At 33.1% G+C, this 27,934-nt stretch overlaps 2 protein-coding genes across 2 annotated transcripts in view; one reads left to right on the top strand and one right to left on the bottom strand.

The window, feature by feature from the left end:
• LOC114131757 (neuroligin-4, X-linked-like) overlaps nt 1-27,934 on the top strand; it is a 502,436-nt gene that overhangs the window by 71,894 nt on the left and 402,608 nt on the right. The window lies entirely within an intron of this gene.
• On the bottom strand, nt 80-27,632 carry LOC114130316 (uncharacterized). Its single transcript, XM_027995263.2, has 10 exons — nt 27,442-27,632; nt 2,456-3,366; nt 2,154-2,358; nt 1,960-2,090; nt 1,752-1,892; nt 1,308-1,589; nt 1,057-1,231; nt 823-975; nt 439-697; nt 80-370 (listed from the first exon to the last, which is right to left on the bottom strand). Exons 2-10 carry the CDS (start codon nt 3,347-3,349, stop codon nt 202-204), a joined length of 2,409 nt encoding a protein of 802 aa, XP_027851064.2. The 5' UTR covers nt 3,350-3,366; nt 27,442-27,632; the 3' UTR covers nt 80-201.

Raw genomic sequence — 27,934 nt, 5'->3', positions numbered from 1 at the left:
GGAGGTGACTTTGACTTTAGAACACAATTAGGAATGATATACATGTGTTAGGTTACAGTAATAATTCATCCAACACATATTTAAACAAATATAATATTCTATTATATAATAATAGATGGTTAAAATAATATTAATGTAATATTTATACATAGAAAAAAAAAATAAAACACACATGTAAAGTGTAAAAATTAAAATTAGTCATCACAATATTCCATTTAAAGCTTTTGGTGAGCTTGAGTTTAGTTCCTGCATAGGCACTATTGGTGGCAGTTTATAACTCGATTCATCACTGTCATGTGTCATCAATGGGGACTGCGAGGAACACTGTCTGCTTTTATCATTGACACCGTTTGTGTGTTTGATTTCATGTCTAAAAGAATTTATGTTAAAAGTTAATTAAAAATGTGTCTGGAATGTACAACTCAATATATTATTAACCTTTCTGAATGCAGAGGTTGTTCTTTACCATTCGTCTGAACAAGAGTGATAACTTTTAACAACTTGGTGACCGTATTGTCTAAATCAATCACTTGGTCTAAGAGATCAGCATCTGGTGCTCGGAAGTCCTCCAAAAATTCAAAGTCAAAGTTTCCATTGCTAGTATTGTTCATGCTCAACTCCAATTGTTGTCTGGCGACTATGGCCTCTGATAGATTATTCAAGGATTCACTTTCGGCCGATTGTAAATCACTACAATCTAAAAACAAAGGATAAAAATCGCTATAGAATAAACATAGATTATCATATTATCGACCTCTAAATAAAACAAATACATTATGTTTTAATTAGTTAATTTTATAAAATAATTAACGAAATGCATACCGTCTAAGGAATTAGTTTGTGATAATAGATCACTGGTTGATCCGTTTCGTTTACCAACGGGAGAATATGTTCTTTGCAGTTCTTTCATAGATTCTGATGTTTGTAGACGTTTCATAGGAGAATTAATAGGAGATTCATGTGAATTTGTGTTGGCTAAACAATAATTATTAATTAGATATAGAATTAGAAAAAATAAAATAAAGAAATGTATAAATGATTATAAACGATATTTACCCGCAAGGTTTTTATCAAATTTTCCTTTATGCCAATTAGTTGGTGCTGATTTAATAGCAGAAACAATAGCAGACATAAGGCTTTTTGAGTCAGACTTATTTGATGAACCATTAAGTTGTTCAGAATCACTGCTACTGTCTCCATTTGTGTATGCTTCATTGAAGTATACTTCATCCTACAAATAAAAATGTTCAGTATAAAATATTCAAATGACAATTAACTAACATTCAATAACTATAATAAATACATACTTCGATATCAGCTTCTGAAATGGAATAGGATTTGACGAGTCTATCCAACAGTGCATCGAGACGACTGCCTAATCCAGACAAACCAACGACAGCACTTGATACAGTCGTATCTTGTTGTTGTAACAATTCACGACTTTTATTTTCCATTACACGCATTTTTGCTTGTAGAGACAAATTCTCTTGTCTTCGTTGTTCAGATATCCTTACTAAATGTGTACATTGCTCCATAGTTTTGGAAGCCTCTTTTCCTTTTACAGCCAATTGTTCTTTATAATCCTTGACCTGTAATCAAAAGCGTTTGTAAGATTAAAAATATTAATAACTTAAAAAGTATAATATTGCACACATTATGGTCACAATATTTTTCATTTACATGTTTTCATTAATAATGTAATTGATTAGTACTTGTTCACAGTAATAAACTATAACAAATAGACAACATACTTCTTTTTCTAGTTCCTTAATTGTGTCTGATAGCATAGCCTTCTCAGCTTGCAAAAAGTCTCGAATTTCTGAAGATTCCATTTCAGAGGCTTGATTGGCTTGCAAAAGTGATTTTTGAGCCGCATAGCTTTTTTCCAAATCCTATAATAGAAATAAATATCATTAATGTATAAGTATGATAAATATTGTAATTTATTTTTTAACTTACTCTATGTAAAGAAGCACAAAGAGTCCTAAGGTCGTTGAGTTCTCTTTGCTGTTCATTAATCAATGCGTTAGTGGTTGTCCTGTGATTTTGTAACAAATCTAAGACATTTTCGGGTGATGGATCTAAACAATCTAAAAAAAAATAAATATATTAACACTGAACATTTAATCACATAAAAAAATAACAAATATTACCATTTATATTAAAAATATTGCATACATGCAAATTATAAGCATCAAGATTTCTAGTTGTGTTCATATCATCACGTAGGACCTGTTCTTGTAATTGTAGAACTAACTCCCGTTGTTCCTCGCATTCTTTTGTTCTATAGTCTAATTGTTCAGTCTTTTTCTTTAGCTCAGTCTCAAGTGCATTGATCCTTTTTTCCACTAAATCGACCTAAACAGCGATGAATACGTAAGTAAATATAGATTAGAAAATTTTTACAGAGAACAATGCAATTTGATTCATATGCACGAGAACAGGAATAACTAACCTGTACTCCAGCGTCATTAGTTTCAACCCTGTTTTCGATTGCTGGCAATATACTGCCCGATAGCACATTGGTGATGTCTTCGCCAGTCAGGCAAGTCTGCGAGCATACCTCGTGGTATATCTTTGTCCTGGCGGTAACCGGCGGCGGCCTGGTGGCTTTCGGAAGAGATGGTTTCACTGGCGATGATATACCGGTATTAGTACCACTACTACTACTACTACTACCACCTCCACCACTGTTTAGGTGGGCGAGTGCACCCTGTTCGATGTGCTTTCTCCTAAGACTGGCCGCCCGGTTCAGACTGGGTTCTCTGGGCGCTGAGGGGACGACCGCGGTGCCAGCTGATGGTGTGGCGCCAGTGACCGCGAGGTTTTCCTTGGATTTCCTCCTGCGCCTTGGCAACGTGGCGAACTTGTCCAGCGATTTGACCATGTCGTACGTGCTGACCAACTTCTTGACCGTCGATACCTTGGACTGTTTGGCCGCCGCATTCAGGTCGGTTCTCTTCGGCGACTCGGTTCGGGGCGGGCTGTTCCTGGCCGTCTCGAAGTGGAACGACGACGACATACTGCTCGGTAACTTGCATGGCTGACGGTCGGCGGACCTGCGCCAAGTCGGTGTGGAAGGCCTGCTATAGCCGACGTTGGTCGGGTAACAAGGCAATGAGGACGGGCCGCCGGTTTCGGTGGGGCTGAATGGTCCCAGCGGGCTCTTGCACGGATCGTAACAACCCGACGCCAGGCTCGAGTCGCATGACACTGCCGGCGTCACGTCTACACCGCTATCGCTACCGCAACCACCCGCGGCTTCCTCGACGTTCAAATTCAACTGGACCTTGGCGGGTTCCATTTCATCGATTGTGACGGCGGCGGAGGCAGCGATCTCGCCGTCCATGATCGGAATCGGAAATTCTAAAAATGGCAAAAAAAATAATCGTATTATTATTATTATTATTATTACTATTACAGAGCCAGAGACGTCGTTCGGTCGTAAATCACTATAATACGGCTTATATTATTATATACTTAAATACGCGCGGGAGTCGCGAACGTCCATTCCGGACGACGTTCCCGGCACGTGTCCGACACACGCGCAGTGATGGTATACTATTGCTTTATAATATCATATTGTAACATAGAGAACGCGTTCAGTAATTTACCAGTCGTATGTGTGTACATGTGTGTGTGTGTGTGTGTGTGTGTGTGTGTGTGTATGTGTGTATGTGTCGAACAGCTGACGAGTATAAGTGTAGGTTCGTGGTCGCGAAAAGGGGCGATATCACCGCCACCACCCTGTTGAATAGGGGAGTTGCCACGGCAACTCGTCTTCGTGCCCTTGGGCATTGCTCGACAACGTGATATTTCACGTTCGTATAGTCACGCGGTAGATAGACTATAATATAATATACATGCGTATGGATGTGTACAAGCCATAATGGTATAGGTACGTGAATGTAAGTACGCGTACGTCGCAGGGGTGTACTGTGCGCGGTGTTCCGTTATGACGGCACGACGAGTTTGGCGGGAAATTCACCAACGCCCCTCTAAGGAGGGTGGTAGCGGCGGTACAGATCGCGCCGGCTGCTGCTATGCAGACCCGACTGCGTGTTTTGTGCGTATTTTAACAACGAAACAAATCGTCGAGAGAAATCACCGTGTCTTGGACAATATAATATAATATAATATGCGCCCTCGAGTTGTACTTATATATATTTGGTATGTTGTGTTTTCAATTCCAACACGCCCCGGAGGTTGTATATATTAGAATAAATTGTATTATTATCATACGCCGGCAAAAGGTTGTCTGGAGACGCGGTTGCAACGATTCGTCCATTATCATTGTTGTTGTTGTTTTTTTAAAAGGCGTGCTTGCGTTTATTCGCGAATGGACCAATTGTTTTGATCGCCTGTAGAAAGAGAGAGTTCAACGATTGTTTTACAAACACTATAATAGGTTTGAAAAACACATTTACTTGCTGTCCGAGGTCAAATCGGATGTGAAGCAAAACCTATTTAAATAAATTAAACAAGTTTTTAAATAGTAGTTTTGCTTCACGAGAAATATTATAATATATAATTAAGAGTATTCCATTATTTCTTAAATTTTTATAATATACCTGATTTTATGATATAATGTATAATATATATATATCACAATTTTAGTAGCGTTTTATATAAATATATAAATGGTTCAAGAACGCGTATGAAAAAAGGTCGATAACCAATAAAACGAATAATAATAATAATAATAATAAAAATATATAAAAGTTTCGACGGTAATAAATTACAATAACGTTTACGATATATGGACGCATTCGTCTATAAGTGTTTATTCGAATTTACTCGGACAAAAACGATGTGAATAAAAAAATCTAACCTCGAAATAAAAATGTATTTGGTTCAAACAAAGAGAACTACGAGTGCACTACCTGTCAAATTTCTCGATTTCAATGATTCATTATAATAGCCGCTTTTAAATATAATATTTTGAAAATAATAAAGTGGAGTAATCGTGCAGACAAGTAGTCTGTAGGTAGGTCTCATTAGTCCGTCAACAGTGTAAATACTATAATAATAATAATAAAATAAACTTTGGCTCTGAATGTGATTCTGTCACACGGAGAAACGTTATACGACAGTGAAATGTGAGGCCTTCGTCGGTGTAATATACATATCACATCAGTTAGGACTATATTATTATTATTGTTATTATATATATATCCCACGCCGTATTGAAAAAAGTACGAACGCGTTGTGAGTTCGTTCTATAATACTGTATACACACCTACTCTTTTTTTTTTTTTTTTTTTAAAATACAATATAAAAACGGAGCTTCGACGCACGCTATAACACACTTTTGTCGTAGATTTTATTTATTTTTCTGGCTTCTATATAAATCACACGATACGACCTATGGGCAATAAAAACTCGAGATATCGGTTTCCTTTTTAGCGCATATATAAGGTAGCGGTGTTGGTAGGAGAAACTATAGGTGGTATAATGTACTGTACATAGTGATTTACAATTTCTAGTGACATAGTCACGATATAACGGGAGACATGGACCTATATGAGCGGAATTAATTTTTCTTTTTTTTCTTTTTGTCACGAGAAAAGAACGTATACCCGTTGCCGGTATAATAGCGTCACAATATTGATGTTTAAATAGCCAATAAATCGCTATAGTATACAGTGATCGCTCATTGTAAAATACGCATATTATAACATAAACAGGGTGATTTATTGCAACGCGTACAATGTATACCTATATATAGGTACACTGCATAAAAGTTGAACATCATTGGTCGTATCACGGTACTACGATTGCACACACCCCCAAACACGACGCCGCGATGATGATAAAAATAAAGAAAAACCCGTTGTTATATTATTATACCTACATACATTATGTTGTTTTTCGATATCCAAAAATGGGTATCGAGGAAACGTGTGTATAAGGTATATAATAATATACATTTATCATAAATTTACTTAAATACATACGCGATATGAGTTGCGCGGTATATATAAATAAATTTGGCACGTGAATAACCGATCTCTGCCAATACAACGGAATTGATATATGCTTCTGCAGCAAGCTGGAGTCGCGTGTCCGATGCTAATCTCGACACCGCAGTGGTAGAGGTATGATGGTCCAGTTGACCGCGCGCATGCGTTGTTACGATCGTATTTTATTATGATTGTTTTATTTCCGGTACTATGTGCTTAGTCTTGCTACATATAAAGGCATGAATAATCGAAAAAAAATGAAAAAATAAAATAAAAAAAATGTTTGAACCTAAGTGGACGGCATGGATAGAGCAATTTTCGCCGTATTCATGTCATAGGTAATATAACCAAAAAATACATATATATATATATTTGATTGAAAGCTAAATAAACTAATACGAAATAATATAATAGAATTCCTTAGGTTGCGTGCACAGCCTAGTCATACTCTTCTTTCTCTCTTCTTCAAGTGTCAATAAAGTATATGATAGAATATTATATACACATTAGTTTGATTTTGTCTTCGTATTTTCCGAGGTATTTTCCCGTTAAAGGTGTCTCACTGTATTCTCGACTATAACAAATATACCTATTTGAGATACAATTATAGGAAATTATAATACTGTAATATTTAAGAGTCACAGTAATTTAAATAATTTAAGAATTTCGTGTTTTTTAAAAACCAAGATAACTTATCTATTCTATATTCATTATTAAAAATATAGATATAGGTAGGTTATGAAATAATTTAAAATGCAATAAAAAAATATTAAATATAAATTTAAATTAAACTATCCATCTCAATCTAAGTAAAAGTAAAGCATCTTTTTATTCAAAAATATAAAAAAATCATTATTATTTTTAAATAAGCTAAATATTTTTACTCTTTAATAAATATATTTCAATATTTTTAACGAATTTTAATAATTTATGATGCTTCTACTTTGACACTCACCAAAGTCAAAGTCACTAATTATAACGAATTCCAATTATCTGGGTAATATGACGTGTGATTTTCCCTATATACATAAATTTTCATTTAAAAATACTACGAAACACACATTTTTCGTATTTTTATACAGTTAAAATATGCAATGATATACGAAAAAATGTAAAACAGATCATACTCGTATATCAATATAAGATAAATTCGCGGTTATTATAAACCAAATTTGTAAAACGAAGCTGTAAAAAACATAACCGAACACAAAAATTCTAACCAAAAAACGTAAACATTATTATACTTCCGAGTACACGATCAGGTACACAGCTAGTCCTGTATTATACCTAAACGATACACGTTTACATCTTCTACAAAGAAAAGTTTAATAAATCTATTATGAGGGCTCGAGGAGAGAAAATCTGACGCTGCGTGTGGCTCAAATTACAAACACAATAATATTATAAAAGTGTACAATCAGACATCATACTATTATTGTGTATTTTGAGGAACTTAAGTGTCCGTGTACATCATAAAAACATCCCGTAAACACACACACACACGTTATAAGTGACCACATATACACACACACACACATTGATCATCATCATCATTACCGAACAGACATTATATTGCAATTTGTCATGTGATTGTCAGTCGCCGTAAACACTCACGGTGTCCCCCGCGAGCGTCACCTGTACCTATACTGATCGGCAGACGAGCATTTATCGCGTTCGCCAATAACGCTAATGAACCGTAAACAAGCCGTAAGGAGTAGGTAGGAGATACTGTGCACTATATATAGGTGTACACACATACACCACAAACGCACTCCACCGCACGTCGTATATTTTTTATATATTTTTTTTTTTTGTCCCGCATAAAATAGAGTATAAAAGTTTTCTCGCCAACACGCGTGTACACTGCATAGCAGTTCGTCCGACTCGACCCGTTTTGACGACGATCGAAACGATATTATATAGTGCGTCCTAAACCGAGGTCCTAACTATCATTATTATAATATACCGCAATAACGCGCACTTGAACTATAATAATATATTACTATTGTTATTATGTTATTGTGTACACGACGACGATAACGAACTACCGGACGATAGAATTGGCGAGCAAAACGGCCGTCCGCGTTCGCGAGTTTATAAGGCAGAAAAGAAAACGCTCATAATGCGTATACCGATATGCGTCGGCCGCGTATACAATAGTTAAACGCCGCGGCCTTATTGCAGTTACGTGTCGTAACTATATATACATATAAACGGAATAACTAGACCGGAAAAAGTAAACTTTCAAAAATCAATAACACACATTATGCGTTTAAAACTGCTACAGTCGTATCACTTCTCTCCAGAACAGTGGCGTTTTTAAGGGGCGACGGGTGTACCGCACGAACACAGCCTCTGCTTCCACAACTTAGAAATTGCACGGATTTGGTGTTTTTTTTTTTTTTTAACATAGTTTTGCATGATTTCACACATCTATAAATTGTCTAATTAGCTTCAAATACAATAAATGTTTATATTATAATAAGGGTTCGGACTTAAATATAAAAAAATATTTTTTTAATATTGTGAATTTACAAATAAATTTGTATGAGTGATTATGACGTATAATAATAGTTCGTTTCATACGATTTGTAATAAATCCGCATATCTATTTATTTGTATACATATTTACCAATAATACCATTTTCCCTTAAATACTTATATAATTTTGTTAATATACTTATATCATAAATACGTATGTATTTATAAACTTATTATTACTTAAAAAAAAAATTCAAGATGTTAACCAATGCGTGGCGTCGAGGGGAAGCGCTCTGCATCAAGAGTTATATTAAAAAAAAAAAAAAATTGTAATCTATTCTCCCCCACTGACCAAGCACCAGATTTATCACTGAGACCCACGATGTGAAAGCACATTGCACAAGTATGAATTTTTTCTGGGCTCTAAGACCACGCGATCGTCGCGATCCATTAAAATTTTGAACGCGAATTGCACGAATCAATCGTTTGTCTCTCGTCTGTCATCATACTACACAATAATAATATATTATTATAACATTATTTATTATTACAAGCTATAACATATATTTTACGTTTTTTTAAATATCGGAACACTTCCAACGCTTTTAAATTGCTGTACACACTTATAATGTTACGAAGTTAATATATATATATATAGGTAGTATAAATGGGAGTAATGACCTATTATCCACGAACCAGATCCGCCTACGGTTTTTCATTTAGATTTAGAATGTGTGAGCAATGTATATGATGTGCTCCGTGGGCTACATAACCGTTTTCTGTACGGGACGTCATCGATGAATGGTTTATGGTTTTCAACGGGGTAGACAGTAGACGACAGTTTGGCTGGTGGGCAACGCATAATCATTATTATTATTTCACGATGTAGTGTACAGTCCACGTATTTTTCAGTGGTGTTCTCAACATTTTTCATCTCCGATAGCGAAATTTATTTTAAATAGAATTGAAAAATTTGAATTAAATAGACCACTGTTTACCAACAAACATTACCATAATACGTATAGCTCTACACTGTATAATATTATATTAAACTATGGCGGATTAAAATATGAAACCAAATTATTTTTTATATTTGTATATACACCAACCGATAAAATAAGTATATAGATAGGTAGGTGCATTATTATAATATTGTCATACGATTATAGGTTTTTTATTATTATTATTATTATTTGTTTGTTGACAGCAAATGAAATGCTAAAAATATGTTATCAAGTTCATGCGACTTTCCTTATTTTGACATTCAAAAGTTTGACCAATGACCCTCATGGGAGCTTAATGTATATGTAAAAAAATTACTACAATGGAATCGAATAAACTACTACATTCGTATATACACTATAATACACATCACATGACTGAAATTCATTTGGGACCGTATATTACGTCGAATCATTTCTTTTGAAATATTACTATATAGTGTGTATTATCAATAAAATTGTTAGTGAGTGCCCGGCGCAGCACGGATCATTTCGCGGGTGTATATTAAGTTCTTTTTCTTCTTTTTTTTTTTTTAAAATGTATAGAGTTTTTCGATAGAGATCGTCATTAAAAAAACCAACGGGAGTTACTTTACTTCCAATAAAAGTTCAGAATAAGAAAATAAACGCCGTAATTTAAATTAAAACGGGCACCTATTCTTTCTTTCAGTTTATACACAATGTCATGCCCAACGGTATTACGATACATGAAAAAAATCACGGATGCCTCCAATACCTATATGTATACATATATTATACGGTTGTGCAGAGAACATGGGAGAGGTTTATTGCAGAAGATCACGGTGTCTTTCAATGTTACCGATAATTTAAATTTTAGTCGTGCATTTTTAAAACAATTCCCGAAATTGCACGGCCGTAACGACTTTTTTCAACACTAATTAAAAACCAAGACCACACTATTATAATGTACACCGCCGCTGCAGAGAATGGAAATTAATAGTGAATCAAAAGAAAGTATAATATTATGCTATTTGAAATTCGATCAATTTACTTTTTTTTTTTTTTTTTTAATATAGATCTTTTTTATTAGGTCAACAATACAGTACTAAATATATTATATTGGCGAAGTAAATTAATAATTTTTTTTTTTTTGCTATAGTAGACGTAAATATACGTGACAAATACAAAGCATAAAGAAGAAAAACTATTGAAATGGTTATTTATTTATTTATTTTTTTTTTTTTGGTCGTAACAAAAATTATTATAATTTATATCCCCCACTGCAGTAAACAGCTGTGCGTCACGTGTAATGAAAAAAACGCGTACACCGTCGTTCACATCAACGATATGCACTCTATAATATTGTAACCGATGGAAGTGACCGAATTACACAAGTGATATGTAGACGAAGTTTTAATAAAATTACAATGTATACACGGGTACACTGCACCGCAGGGACATGGTATGTTTAATACATGTTTTTAATTAAAATAAACAGGATTTTTATTCTTTACAACTAAGTTATATAGTGCGTGGACACAGCACATACCATACATACATACAGACACAAATAATATAATGAATGTAAAATTAGGTTTTTTATATTGATGCCTACAACACGATTAGAATACACTTTATAAAGGTAAACTATTATATTGCTATGCTCATTGTGTCCAGTTTCTATCGCTGCGGTCGCACCAATGGCAATATATTTATATTATAAGCCGCTGCCGATATATTGCACAATATTATTATTCAACATTAACGATTTAATATTTTCACTGCTTGTAAACTGAACAACTGTGCGTGTAGATTTTAGAGTAAAACAGCAGGGTCATATTGTTTCGTCGACGTTAAATCGGTTAAATATTCTTTCGTTATTTCATAAGGACTGATCGCTATTATACAACTCGCGCGTATTACATAAATATATATAATTAATATTGAGTATCTACGTACCAATTGGGCATTTATCATGGGTTGTTTAGATAAATACGCGCGATCGTTTTATTAGTTAAGTCGACAACGGATTCGCGTTAATATAATATTATTGGTCGTGTAGCTGCACAATATATAATATAATAATATGTTATATATTATACACAAGAGCGGATCCGTATACATTATTACGTATGTATAGAAACCCGCTGGAACTCTCTCGGCGTGCGTCTCCTTAAAAGGGTTGAATGTATGTATAAAAAAAAACACGAATCTTAAAAAACTATTCCGCTCTAACTGAGCACACAATGTAAACGTATATTGTCATATAGACACACACACACACACATACAGGCGAGCGTCGAACTGAATACATGTCCTGCAGTGATTCGACGTCGACGTCCGATCGAGACTATATAATATGCAGAGCACAAATCACATCGCCACCGCAGCTGACCGTAGTTAATTTCCTATATCACTGTGACACGGTGCCGTTTCGATACAGAACGCGATGCCAAGTGTAACACACTCACGAATGCGGGTGAACACGTATCGGCGACGTATATATTACGTTGTATCGTATGTGTTGTAACGTGCCACGTACAATCAGTTGAATGATGTCGATTTGGAAAGGTTTTGTGAAATAATTGAACTCTCGAAATTATTCTAAGTGTTTTTTATTTAAAATTATTCTAAGTCCAATTAATTAATTTAATAAAACTTGTGAAAAATATTCTAAGTCCAGGAGACATAAAATATTAAACTGGGTGACGTGAAGGTGCTTGCGCTAACTCTGGTGGATCACGTCTGAATTGTGCCTAATCTGGGCCCCCTTATATTCGTCCAGGGACTCCCGCGGTACCTTCAGATCCCTGATGGTCATCTGCACCTGCATCCGCTTCTTCCCACGCTTTGCGTTATCTGAACGCCGACGTGCGTCATTTTGACATCTATATTATTCTATCGGGTGGTATTATTTTCTATATTATTCTACCGGTGGAAGCGTACGTGCGATGATCTGCCTTAAACCCTGCACGATGCCGCCGCATAAAATAATTGTTATAATATAGTATTTTCGTTGCGGCTAGCGTTCTCACGCCGTTCAGACACGCCCGCTGATGATCGACAATTGCTACGTTAATGTGTTAATCGTTCACGGTTAGGAAAATCTGTACTTGATATCACCTGCCACTTTTAGAATCCATTATAAGAATATTGTTACAAATACACACCTCATCAAAAAGTGTCTGTTGCACCCCCAATGTTAGATTATGTTGGCTACAGAATGTAATTTATATATTATATTTAATATAAGTATCAGAGCACGTTGCAGTGTGTACTCGGTGTGAATGTTACAAAACGCCACATGACTAATCTCCACTGCCCACCGCGTGAATGACGAGCAAGAGTGTAAACGCCGTGTACAACAATAATAATAATAATAATATATATCGTGTATAAATAATAATGCCGTACGCTGTATAATATTATATACGTCACGCGATGGACGTCACTAACTAGTTGAATACGATAAGATTACGACGAAAGCCGAAAGAGCTCTTGACGCCGTGTAAACGGTCATCGAGAAAATCATTTAAACGCACAATATTATATTAAAAATACGATATTATACATAACGTAACGTATCTGAACGACTTAACGATTTAAATAACAATTTAAATGGAAGCAAATGTCAATATATACACTGCGGACTCGCCGGAAGTATAAACTTGACATAATATTATGACCACCACCTTTAACATTATATATTATATTTATTATTTACTATATGTGCGGTATTGCAGAGTACTGCAACTGACGGTAAAATATTTCGATAATGCTACATGGTTGATATTATTATTATAACAATGTTTAGGAAATATTATTATTATAATCTGTGTGTGAAGCTGACCGAAAATTATTAGATGCCCGGCGGTGACTTGATGGCGCAACATGGCTACAATACAACTGTATATATATATATTACACAATAATTCACTGCTGATTTGTGTGTGTCTTGCGGTGGTCGTTATCGAATTTATTTCGACCCCTTGGCGAGTAAGTAAAATGGCCTCGACGCGTGACGGTACGAAAGTTTTTGGGAGAAAAAGAGAGACGGATTCAAAAGGTCGTTTGGTGAACGATGGATAGTGGGCGGTGGGGAAGAAGCATCGTCGACAAAAACTCGTGACAGTCGTCGTCGTATAGTCCCTGCAGAGATTCGCTTTTGCCTTTTTTTTTTTTTGTCATCATTTCAAGGTCGGCTACCTGACCTACCGATTTTTTTCAGGAAACTCTTAACGTTAGTAAATGTAATAAATAATAATGTAATACCGTCGTGATAATGTGATCCTGTTAGTCAAAGGCTTAAGTAACCAGCAATAAGTACCAACATACACACGGTTGTTCTAGCCGTGACGTATACTACAGCTGCGTGTAAAACAACCACAACTGTTATAATATTATTATACATACACGTATAATATATAGAGAGAATAAAAAAATCCAGAGATTTAGGCGTGATTGTGAGTGTGAGAGAGTGGAAAAACCGACGTTTTGCCCCCGAGTCACCGACCCACTCACGCCCGCACCGACGTTTGTGAACTAAATTGTAATATCGTTATCTTCTCACGGCGTGAGATTTTTTTTCTCATGATATACAGTGTTCACGTTTCTATGTGAAGGGATGTACAGGATGTTGTCCCACGAAGATTTACTATTGGGAAAAAACGGTGTTCACATATATATGATCTCCAATATCCAGAATTTCCGTGATGGGACACCCGCATGTATTATATTATTAATATTATAATAATTGTTATTAATTCGTTTCCGAAAGAAAAACTTTGGTCGGCAAATCAAAAGGACGTTGCTTATTAATTAGGTACTATTTACCACAAAATGTGATTATTCGCGGCAGACGAGACGGTACAGAATATTATTATATAGATACACGGACGCATAAAACAGTGTAACTAACTGGTTTATTAGCCAGTTCTCCTTGAGGCGGACTTCTTGTTTTTGACGATCGTGGCTCACGAATACGACGTTCCGAATCACAGTAATAAACGCCGAGGAAACATGCACCTGACGCTTTGCCAAAAATTTTGTACCAATACCTACTCGAATACCTATCGGTAATTATTAACGTTAAAATTATAGTTAATGGAAGTATGTTGTTATTTATAAATATTACGTACTTATAGTCAATAGTTATATCGTACTTTATATGCATTTCGTTTTATTTATTTTTTTTTTAATTTGTAGTGAACAGTGATCGAATAGTGTTATTTTTCTATGGCGTTATAACGTATACAACGCCAGAAATTCAAAACAATATTCTTCTCCAAGAAGATAATATAGTGTAATAATTTGGTTTTTAGACTGTTTTTAGTTTAGAAGCCTACTTTAGCGTCTACGTACACATAAAGACAACCGCAAAACGTCTCTTTGTCGGTTGTAGCCATCCTACGTCGCGCCTAATTAAAAAGTTATTACAATGGAACGGACGTAGTATAGCAGTCTGACAATAATAATAATATAGTTTCGTCTTTGGACATGATTTTCCGACAACGACGACGGTCTGGCAATAGTTGTGTCTAGCCACAAAAACCGATAACCATTAATTATTGTATTTACATTTTTTATGATATGAAATTCAAAATATTAATCGAATTTTATATTTGATTTAAAATTAAAGTTAAAAAAACTATGAGTTAATTTTATTATAATCGTATTGTTTCAAGTCTACATTTACGAGAAAACCCGATAAAAACATATAAGAAAATTTAATATATTAATCGTTGATATTTGTTTTTTTCGCTGTGTGCAAAGGTTATTGATAATAATAATTTATGTTATGCTATACAGGGTATCGAAAAGATCAATGAAATATTTGTAATTAGTGACGCCTAAAATAATTATTGCGTGTAGATAAAATATAGATCATTGATGGAATGGTAATACTGCAACATATCGCATTATATATTTGTGGCGAGTGATCAACAAAACATAACTGTAAAACATTACAACGTCCTGTATTGTTAAACATATAGCCTATTAAGATTGTAAATTTTATACAACTTAAATAGACAACAAAACTAATTTAGTTTTGACGGTATGAATTTTAAAAACCTTGTTTTGAAAAGAGGAGGCCAATATTAATAATGAATGCAATTATAGTTCATAATATTGTAAAGAATATAATGAATAAATGTTTTCTCATAAATTATTATTTAGTTACAGAATACTCATATACATAAGGAATACGTATAACGCATTAATGATTTGAATAAAACTGTTTTTAATAGGTTTTTAGGATTTTCACAAATATTATTTTATTTCCAAGTAAAGATACAATAATAAAGAATTCCTTGATGAACGCTTTAATATGGGATAAAGGAATATTTCAATTTGATTTGAGGTAAACTTTTGCAAATCAATATAATATGATTCAAAATAGGATAAACTTCATCAAAGTTTAATGTATACCCACTCTATGTACTTAACAATCTTTAGCCTAACAGCAATTTAAAACGACAAAACTGAGATTTAATGTGAAGTATATTATAGGTATCTAAATTAAATAAGAAAAGTAAAATTCCATTAGTACTAATTGTCTCTTGAATAGTTATACATTTATAACAAATACGATAAAAAATAGATGATAAACATCATAATATATTATAATGATGGACTAATTATTGATTTGATAAACTATATTATCTCATGGTGCAGGAATAAATGTATACATATTGTATTTTACTCAATTATCTATGTACATATTTACAACAAGCATTGTCAGCATTTGAAAAAAACTTATCAATCTCTTTGGAAAACAGTTGGTGTTTAGGTCACAACAGGTGTACCCATTGAATAACATTATTTGTTTTGTTTATTATTTTTTTGGAATATTCAATATTTATTTAACAAACGTAGTAGGTATATCTGGTTTGGCCCAGACAATTTTCTACTTCCTACGAGTAAAATTTAAAACTTTCAAAATGAGGCCAATCCTCTAGCCAAACAATTCAGAATACCGACTCCCAATGGCAAAAATACAACCAATCAATTATGTCTAACAACACCTACTCGATATTGATGTAATATCAACGTTAAATTGTGTTTTTCTGATCCATGTTTCCGCTTCGTTCTATTGGATTACGACTATGGCTTTACAGTTTAACGCACAGAGTAGGAAAGAAAATGATTTTTTGGAATATGCCCAAATACTTCGATGAGGGCGAGAGACTAAATTTGATGAGCTGTTCTTTCCACGACGTTGGACTAATTATCTTCGTGACTGTGTCTTTTCGGTGGGTCGATATAACGACAAAAGTGCGCTATACTCGAGACTATACTATTATCTTCTCTTTTAATTTATAAAACACACGGTATAAGTCACTCTGTTGATAGACATGGCCGAGCGACGTATTCATAATAAAATATCAAACAATCGGTCGTAGCAGGTATTGTATCATAAAGACAATGTTATTAGATAAATAAAATATACAACAGTGTTTCTGACATACATTGGTATAATTTTTAAATAAATTCAATACAAAAATGTACTGTACGAAATCGTAAGTATATTGTTAAAATTCGAATATGAACACGTTTATATTTTTATAGGATTTACCTTTGCGCGACACAACGCTCTTACTAAAATAAATTAAATTTAATAGTATGAGTATAATATAAATTACATTATTTATACAAGATAACAACAAACTAAGCTGTTTGGTAGTACGCAAATATTATTTAGGTAACTATTAAAGCTTGTTTTTAAAGATAAGTAGATAGGTACCTAAAGTGAGTTACTATATAAATACTGCACCGTTAAAACCGTTGTTCACTTAAGTTCTTAATAAAACAGCACATATTATTATAGATAGATAGTTTGTAATAATGTTAGGCACAATGGTTTAACAATTTTCAATATTAATACAAAATGTTCGCAGTGATATAAATTATTGCTTCAAATTATATAAACGCATATTATGTGCAACATAACCATGAGTATTGAATAGGTAGGTACTTTATTTACATATTATATATAAAACGCTAAGTTAATTGGGGTGTTGGTGAAAATGACAGAGTACAATGCAACTATTCTTGCATACCAGTGCGAGTGATGATACGCGTAATACTTATACCGAGCCATCAACCTAACGATCCACAGCCCAATGAAATTATAGCTAATGGAGCATATAATTCATATAATTTTGTATATTGTTATACACAGACCATTAGCAAATTTGACTAACAAAACATTTAGAAAACATATCTCATTAAAATATTTATGTATTAAATATTTAACTTTAATTAAAAAAAAATCCCGTATTGTTTTTGTTTGTAAGAAACAGATAGGTATAGGTACGAATTTTAAATCATATTATAATACACCAATATACGTAATTTTAAGTTTATGTACAAAAAAAAAATAACTTATTTGAATGTAAAAGTAAAAACTGTACTGCAATAAAAAATAAATCATGTTATGTGTTCACATACGACAATTACTAATTTATGAATGAATTCAATAATGTATGATCAATTACATAGATATAAATCAAAAAGTATTATTGTCGAGTATGTAATTCTTACAAAAAATATGTACTTACACGTTACACATAATATTACACAATAGTATTAAACGTTATGAGTCTTTTAGTATTTTAAATTAAATAAAAGATGCCAAAATAATGTAACACGACGTTTTCCGAAATAAACAGAAAGGTAACGTGAGGTAAACTATAACGGAAGGAAATAAAGGTGACTTACTCCAAATATAAGAGTAAAAATATATACTTTGGCATTATAATAAAATAAAAGCCACCTTATAGTTATTTTCTTACCACATTAAATTCGTTTGAATGATCTGCAAACGTAAGAATCTTAGCTACTAGTTTATATCTATACTTAATGTGCATACTGCATATATATAGAGAGAGAGATATTTTTATGATTTATGATAAAACATTCGATATTAACAAAATGTTCATAATTTGTGAATGATAGTAATATAAATTTGTAAACATTGAAATATAATTTAACATTTATTTTATTAAATCACAATAATAATTATTTAGCGAGTTGTTTATTCACATAACTGACCTAACCCTCATTAGTAAAAATTGCTACATTTTAAAAATTATGCTTTTAAAAAGTGATACAATCTAATAAAGAAAATACGTTATATTGTTTCTAATTTATGGAAAAATGACATTATGACGTGTTTAATATATGATTATAATTAAATATGTTATATAATATACATATTATACACATATAAGTATTATAATATGTGTGATAAATTATCAAATAGACATTAAAACATTTAAACACTAATAGTGTTATTAATTATAACAATATTGTAATACGTCTAAACGAGTACAAATGAGATATGACTTAAAAAACTATTATATTAATCTTATTACTATAAGTTATAACGCTATACAACGTAAAGCTATGAAATTACCAATGCATTGTCACTAAGTAAGTTTCACATTATATCATGTAACGTAACTACTCTAAATATTAACAATGAATAGAATCGTTTGACATTTAAATTTATAGCAAATTTAAATTACGTCTTGCTATTTCATTGTATTTTATCAAGTAAATTATGTACTTATTAAATGAAAAATGTATAAAAGAATCAATTATCTCTAATAAGTAATAAAAATAAATAATACCTAGATATAAAAATCAATTATTTTAGCTTAATTTTTTACTAAATGAAGCAATGTAGTTTAATCAAATCCATCGAATAAGTTTGTATATATAACTCGTCAATTTTTCAAAATAATTATGAAAAAAATGATAATTTAATTTAATGATTTCTATAACTTCATGTTACCTATATACGTCATATACCTATATCGTACATGAGATTATTTCTTACAAATACAGTATAAAGTCCCGATGTCCCATGTAATGTTGACAAACAGCAGTTACTTATATCAAGGTTACAAATGTAATACGTATTATGAAAAAAAGTAACCGTCAGACATTTAACGCCCAAACTTGAATGCCATGTACATTAGGGTCATCTTTATATTTGAAGTTTTCAAGAAAATGTCATGAAAAGGGCACTATGGTTGGTAATAAATCATATTACCTTAGTACTTACTTTAGTATGTGGGTCGATATACTCAAAATAAAATAAACCCAATATATTATATTTTTTCATTTGAAATTTGAATAGTTCATTTATTATATAGGTATATCACCTGATTATGTGGATGATGTGCTCTAAGGAATCAACGTAACGAACAACATTAGAAAAATAAAAACCATTTACCTCTACTGATAACATATAATGAAAGCCAGGAGGGACAGCGTACTAATAATATACTTTAACACAATGTAGTCTTTTTGAATTTTCACTCAGCCTTCAAATAATTGTCTCGTCTCTTAAAAATTAGATAACCATCTATAATCTATATAATCATACGAAAAAAATATTTAAGATAAAAATGTAGGTATTTACCCGGTATTAACTGACAAAAATGTCAACACAAAAACTAGACAAAAACTATAGGTACTTGACTAAATACTTTAAAATGTTAATAGTCCATGACGTTAATAGTGAATAAAATCTTAATAAAGCATTAAACCAAACTTTAAAAATAGAAGTATAAAAAATTCTAAATAGGTACTATAATAATATTATATTATTATTTAAATAATTTATAAATATAGTCAAGTATAATAATACTATATTATATACTATTCATGCGTCTGTATTTTATTCAGTCGACTACAAGTAAATGAATTGAAAGAAAATAAATGTATAAATCTTAGTTTAATGACAGAAATAAATGTTTAGGCATTTGTATGATCGTTTCTGTAACACGTCATTTACTTTGAAACGGGTTTTCGATTATCCGCATTTTATATAATCTTATAATCTCTGTTCATTACGTAGTCTAGTGTCTACAAAACCTTTTTTTTTTTATATATATATAAACGGTCACATAAAGTTCTAAGGATAAACGAAAAGATTATAAGTTTGAATGAACGTTAGTACAAAAGATACACTTTAAATCAATCAGTTTTACAAAAGTACGATGAACGGACACTTAAAACGATGTTTTAAAACTACGAGCGCTCTAAGGAACAAAAAAGTGCTCGGGGCATGTGTTGAAAATAATATGTTCATTTCGTGGTCTGTCGTTAATCATTATGAATATTAAAATTGCTTTGTGTATTGCAGGCGTATGATCATCGGTAAGACAAACAGAAACACATCTGAGATCGGACGCGAGTGGAAAACTGTCGACGATCATTTCCAACACACACAATATTGTATATAAGCAACTAGTCACCCGGCCCCAATTTGAAGCGGCCCTCAAATGTTTTGCTAGTTTGTATTTTTTTTATTGTAGAATCATAAAATTAAAAAAAAAAAAAGAATAGTAAAAATTGTCATAATATTATCTATGATATTGACTTCGTGCATTATTAACGCTATTAATTATATAAGATAATTAATAACTTTATATGAGGCCTCTTTTTATTTAAATCAGGCTCTGCTGTTATTGTAATGTCGGTCTGCCGAGAGTTAGTGTACCTATTAAACTATATTTTAATTTTTTATCATAGAAGGTGCAATATCGGTCGTAATCGACTCGTCAGTAAAAATAATAACGCCTAACTACGTACCATATCCGATGTCGGTGATTTACATTCGACGTTTTTCGGACCATTGTACGACATCATCATAATACTATTTTATGTGCCTACCAAAAAGCAAATAAACGAGTAAAATTAATGGTGTGTACAGGGAAATGTTCGGAACCGGTTCGGGGGTTGGCATCACTGGACCGTATTTCCTGCGCTACTGACGCCCGCAGATCGACGGCAAATAAACTAATAATAATAATAATAATAATAAAATATAAATTGCTATTCACCGTCGACATCAGTGCAACAGACTATAGGGGGAACCCCTTGGCGACGTTGCATTTTGTGCACACAGACCAGCAGATTATTATTATTACGACCAAAAATATATAAAAACCTGGCGCGTTTTAAAAACAATAGATAAATACGTTATTCTCTATATTTCGTGCACGATTTCGATTCCAACAGTGCAGTGACCACCGTCGTCGTTTTATTTATTATCGATACGACGACGTAGGTATACCGTTTGGGTTTTTGATTTCTAAAGATGAGCTTTTATTGACATTAAACCTTCGACGAAAAATCAATTTCAAACCGTTAATAAACGTCAACCGAACAAGTCTCACCGCGTAACGGTATAGGTGGTAAGTGTCAATCACAGTTTGAACACACACACACGTCATATTATTATAATATAGATTTGTGAAACACTCAACATACAACGGGGAATAGGTACCCCTACGGTTATTATTAATAGTAAATATTCTACGTATATGCGTTTAAAAACTTCGTTATAATAGAACTTTACATAATTGCTTCCGGGATTGAAGTTTAAAAATAAAAATTTACCCGGTTCAGTAACTTTTTACTTAAAATGTCCAAAAACAAAAGTGTCATTTAAATAGGTTGATTGTTCAAAAAACAAAGTTTGGATGTTTTTTACACGCACTGTCGTAAATAAAATATTAATAAATAAATAAAATAATGTAAGCTTATCAACAATTTAACGGGTAACTTTTGTGTAGTGCGTTCCCTACCCACAAAAAACATAGGTACCTACATGAAAAATTGGCCGAACACGTAGCACGGAGAGGAAACAGTCAATTATTGTGACCGTCCTTGGGGCTTTATGGATAATTAACCACCGTGTGTGTGCGTGCGCCTGTAAACCTATCAGGCAATCATCAAATAAAATATTAATTAATAACAATACATTATAAATTAGAAAATGTTGACTCGCATGACAGACAGGAAAACACATTTGTCGTATGGGAAACACATGGTCAACTACGGAATAATAAACGCAGTGAGTGATAATTAGACTACATAATTTTTCAATGTCTTTTTAACAGCATATTTAATTATTATTATAACCAAAAGCAGTGTATAAGACATTTTGTCATCAGAAGTTATTTCGAGAATGTTTATAAAAAATAAAAATATCAATCTAGGTAGGTATATCAGTGAACAATAATTTTAAAATAATATAGGTAGTATATAGGTATACTCAATGTCAAAAACTAAGTCAACAATTTACATACCATTAATTACGAATTTAATTACCTATTGTTATTCAAACACACCTACTGAGATGCAATGGTACAGTGAGACATAATCATACTATCACTACCTTAAATACTCTAAACAATTTTGATTGGACTTCAGATTTTATTTAATGGCTGCAGGAAATACGACTATATTTTTGTTTAACACATTTTATATTGCAGTAAATAAACAGTTTACTTGTTTTTTTAATTCATTTTATAATACGTTGCGATTGCATAACGCAAAATAAGATAAAATAAAATTGGTGTTCGATTTGTAAAGGTACAACATGGTACAACGATTAAGAGGGGGGAAATGTGCAATTGCATAACTTAGTACTTGGTTGGTCATTGCTGGTAGGGAAATTCGAAAACGGGATAATTGACAATATCCGCTGTTATAAGAGCGAATCAAGTTTTTAATATATAAATATATATTTATAAATTGCTATTTCGTGTTTGTAAAAATAAATTAAAAACATTTGATTACGGTTGACATGGTAATTATATCAAAATTATGTATATTACTTGTAATACTACTTGCGAAATAATCAGATTTTAATAAATCATATAGGTATATTTGTTATCATAAACTATTTATTTTATTATTTAATGATTGAATATTGGAAGTAATATTAATAATTAACACTTATCATAATCCATTTTAAGTTATGTATTTATTACAATGATTAAATGATAATAAATTAATAACTTAGGATTTAGGTCATTCAATTTTTGTTTTAAGATAAATTATATTAGTGTCATTGTTTACATTTTAAATGACACAGGGTATCACTATTCAGATGATGAGTACGTTACTATTATATATGCATCATGTCGTTTATAAAGTAGATAGGACGTGTAACATCAACAGTCGAGATTAACATATTATATTGAACCTCGTATTGAACATATTTCAATATTTTCACACTATAAGTGTTATTGATTGTATAAAAACCCTTTGAAGTTTTAATTTTAAAATCATTACTTTTCTTTACTTAGTTAATGGTCAATAATTAAGTACTCAATTATCTGAAAGGAACAATGTGGAATATTTTTATTTTATTTTTTAAAACAATGTCTTAGACATTAAGATTTTAATTGTTATTTAATTATGTTTAAATAGAATAATTTGGTGCATGAATAATATCGGTTTAAACTTAAAAGTTTATTTTATTGGACGCACCTACCTACGTTAAAATATTAAAACTAAATATTGAGATAGGATATACTAATATCAGAAAGTGGCAAAAGTAGTTCATCCTTGACCTATACTAACATGTTATTTTTTAGCCCCACAGATCGTCCTTCAATAATTATACATATATTTTAACATTTTGACAACTTAAGAACAGAGAATCGTTAATTATAGGCATGCTAAGACAGCTAAAATATTATTAAGCTACAAAATGTATACCTAGATCTTTTTTGATTGAAATAATGTGATGTATAATTAAGTATTATATAGGTACTGTTTACACATTATATTCAAATGATATAATACGTTCATATAGTTGTAAACACCAATTTATAAGGCTCTCTTTGTTTATTTAATTGTTTTAGTATAAATAAATAATACAGGTACCTAAATAAGATTTAAAATGTTCAAGTTTTGGTTTGAAAGCATTATTTTATTCGATAAAAAAACTTTGGATGTAAAAGGATTAAACAATTATGTAGGTAACTATTTCAAGTGCTGTTGCGATTCTTTCGAATTATGAATTAATTATTCTTTTTTTGTTTTTAATTAACGTGCAAACTATTCATGTTTCTTTTATTATCTTTTATTCTATATGCACAATAGGCATATAGACATGTAGCCTTTGGTTTTAAAATTAGAGATAAATTTAATTTGAAATTCTTAAAGATTACTTTTAAAAGCGTTAAAAAGTATTAAAATAATACAAAGTTCAGGAAATTAAAAACTGGTGTGTTACTTTGAAGTATAGTATAGAAGGTTTTGAATATTCCTCATCGTTGAACGGGTCAAAGAGTAGGTTCGGTCATTGTAATAGATATTATTTTAAATTTAAATGCAATAATTTGGAAACAGTCTATTTTTCTATTATATTAATACTAATACAACAGTGTTTACACCCATTTTTGCCAAACAAATAAACAAAATAACATACTCTACTCTTAAATCATAGAACCAATGTATAAGGGTTACACCGGTCTAATAGCGAGTAATTATCGTTATTTATCTTCAAATTATAAGTGATAGTGGAAAATATTAATATGTAACATCAATAGTTACCGCCTACGTAAGATGTTATTTTAACGTTATCAAATTATACATAATATAAGTAGACCACTATATTCTTATCTGTTATAATATCATACACAGTTGAATAGTGGGAAATAAGTTCATATAGTACCTATTTGCACAATATAATATAAACTTAATTAAAGCAAATGTTTTGAAAATATAATTTTGAAATAAAATTACAATATTTTTAAATAATTTCTACTTATGAGAGATCTAATATTAGATTTTGAAGTTGAACTACTAGCGACTATTAGGTAGTCTTAATATTTTGAAAATACGATTGAGAACAGAAAATAATATCTAACATTAGTAAAAATGGAAAGTTTCAAGTTGGGTTGATAAAATTTATAATTTTTAATAATTGCGTTTAATTAAATGGATTTTACCAACAATTGGTTTTGAGCAAATATTCTCGTTTATCATATTTTTTTTTACATTTGACCTCTTCAAAGCATATCGACCATAGATAATAGAAGATTCTTATATTATCTATGATATCAACTAAATCAAATTTGCTACCAGAAACTAACCTAAAAGTTTTTATTGCTCCAAAAGGAAATGGTCACAAAAAACACATCATTGAAAAACTAATGAAACTAAACCTATAAGTAATGAATATTTTCTGATTGTGCCTACTCGTATTTTTCTATAAATATACATGTACTTAATAATCTGCTGTTTATTATGTATACTAACCTATCACAACTTTGCTATTTCATATAAAAAAAAATAAACGCAGCTTTGAACGAATACAATACAAACTTAACTAACCAAGGGAAACGAAACAAATCGTATTAAAACAATCGGTTATATACTTTTACTAGATTTGCTTTCATACAATGTTTGAAATCTAAAATATCGACACGAAACAAATTAAAATCGTTCTTAATGGTTTTATAATTAGTACATTTTTAAACCGAAAACGATTTATTTCCATATGCAATTCTACAAATAATCAAGTCTTATTCGAGGTTATATTTTTCTCCTTAATTAATTATTGAGGCAGTATTTCATAATCTTATCAATAAACAAATTAGTTTTTCCTGTTATTTACAATTATTTATATTAATACACGCGTCATATTACATTAATTACCTATACCGGCTATACCAAACGTAGAACGACTGCGATATTATAATAAATATAGGCAATAACATACTATTTAAATCTATATTATTACGTAAAACGTGCCGAACACGTAAATAACGTTATCACGTCATTATACAATAAACTTGTAAGTTTTCAGAAGAGTCTATTTCCGTTCGGCGCGTCCAAAATATTTGGACGGAAAACGACCATAAAACATATACTATAATATTATTATAATCATATAGATCGATAATCAGCATTTTCCCGTCGTGTAGGTTTTTATATTATAATAATATATCGGAAACCGATGTGTTCGGAATAGAAACGGCACAGAAGACGCGCGCACAGAGGTCATTGGCTACGAACGGCGGGCGGCGAGTGTAAATATTTATTACGGGTATTCTCGGCGGCGGCCGGACGCGAACAGTACTGGCTCGTGTGATCGGATCGGAAAAATTCGTTTTTCGTTTACCCGACTCGCGATCGCCGTCGTGTAAACGAAACCGAGATCAAAACAATATCGTTCGCCTTCGATCGCGCACAAATATTATCGTTTTTTTTATATTAAAGTATTTCGCGCGGGGCCGCCGTCGTTCGCAGTACATTATTATTTAGCGGTCCGGCCCGGTTCGACCGTAAAATGTGTTTTCGATTTACCCACTCGGGGGGGGGGGGGGGGGTGCAGCTGTAGGAGCCAACAGCGTAGGATCTCGTCGGCAGGTAGCAAACAGAAAAAAAAAATACGATGGCATTGTTATTTTACGCAGCCGGCCGGTCGGCGTGCGACGTGTCCGATGGGGACGAGGCGCGTTGCACACGGTTATCGGGTGTGTAATACAATAATAATAGGTAGTACGACCTCTGCCCCGTCCGGAGACCCATTGTACGACGACGTGCCCGGCTCGCGATATACGACGGTACAATACTCGAAAAATTCCGTTTGATAAGGGTCGTCGGTTGAATGGACGACGTAAAACGCGCGAGAGATGTGTTCTCGAGATTGTCGCCGATCGGCGTGAGGGGTTGGTAAACGCGGCGGCGGCGGCGTCCGACGATGATAACAGCAATAAAAATAACAACAACAACAACAACAGTAATAATAACGACGATACTATCGGTCCGCGTACAGTCGCCGAGAGACGGGAGAAGAGGAACCGGAAATCTGTTCGCGAATCGGTTTCCGAGCCGATCGGTCTGCAGCCGGCGCGTACGGAAATAAAAAGGCCGTCGTGTTTTTCCCAAAGCGACGTTTTATCGTCGGCAAACCGACGACGACGACGACGACAATGACGCGCGCGCGGGCACCGGACGAATCGAACGATCGACGGCGGCCGATCACTACTTATCGTTTGGAAAGGCGGCGTGAAAGTCGGACGAACGCTTCCGACTCGGACGCGCGGGATTTTCCCGCATTATTCACGCCGTTTATTGTGTTGCCCGACCAACGGTAACGCGTTTTCCCTCCGTTTTCGACCACCAAAACCGGTCCGGAAGACGCGTTTTCGGGGTTTTTTTAAAAATAAAAAAAAAACAAAAATAAAATACGTGTAATGTACCGTACTGACCTTTGCGACGACGATTGCCTTTTCGCGTGTGTCCGACCGAGTGACGAGATGGTGACACGAGACAATGCGAGGCGCGCACAAACCGGCGTCGCGCGCGTAATCCAAATGTCGGTCACGTACGACGAGAAACACTGTCGACGCGATGGTTACGCACAGACTGCGTCGGACAGAGGCCTCGCCGGGTATCAACACGCTGCCGCCGCCGCCGCCGTTTCCTCCTCCAGTTCACCGCCGACGGCGTCCGGGCGGCCGTGACGAATCGACGGCGGCGGCGGCCCAACTCAGACGTATTATTATTATTGCCGTTTGGAAGGGGATCGGTGAAGAGGCGACTGGTGTTGAATACGCGCCCGTGTGTGTGTGTGTGCGTCGCGTCGTGTACGACCGCGTTCGTCGTCACAGACTGAAAGGCGTGTGTCGGACCTTTGCGCCGGATTACTGTGTGTCGTATACAAAAGGGCGCTCGTTTAATACGACTAGGTCCCCACACGCG

Source organism: Aphis gossypii, chromosome 2 (genome assembly GCF_020184175.1).
Source record: "Aphis gossypii isolate Hap1 chromosome 2, ASM2018417v2, whole genome shotgun sequence".
NCBI lineage: Eukaryota > Metazoa > Arthropoda > Insecta > Hemiptera > Aphididae > Aphis > Aphis gossypii.
This window is presented reverse-complemented; position numbering and strand designations above follow the sequence as displayed.

Bases quoted from the DNA above. Each gene is read 5' to 3' on its own strand.
- LOC114130316 (XM_027995263.2), bottom strand. From the start codon at position 3,349: ATGGACGGCGAGATCGCTGCCTCCGCCGCCGTCACAATCGATGAAATG. The intron at 1,590-1,751 runs GTATGTTGTCTA...TTTTGATTACAG, and splicing joins TTAAGGAACTAGAAAAAGAA to GTCAAGGATTATAAAGAACA. The intron at 976-1,056 runs GTAAATATCGTT...ATTATTGTTTAG, and splicing joins ATTTGATAAAAACCTTGCGG to CCAACACAAATTCACATGAA.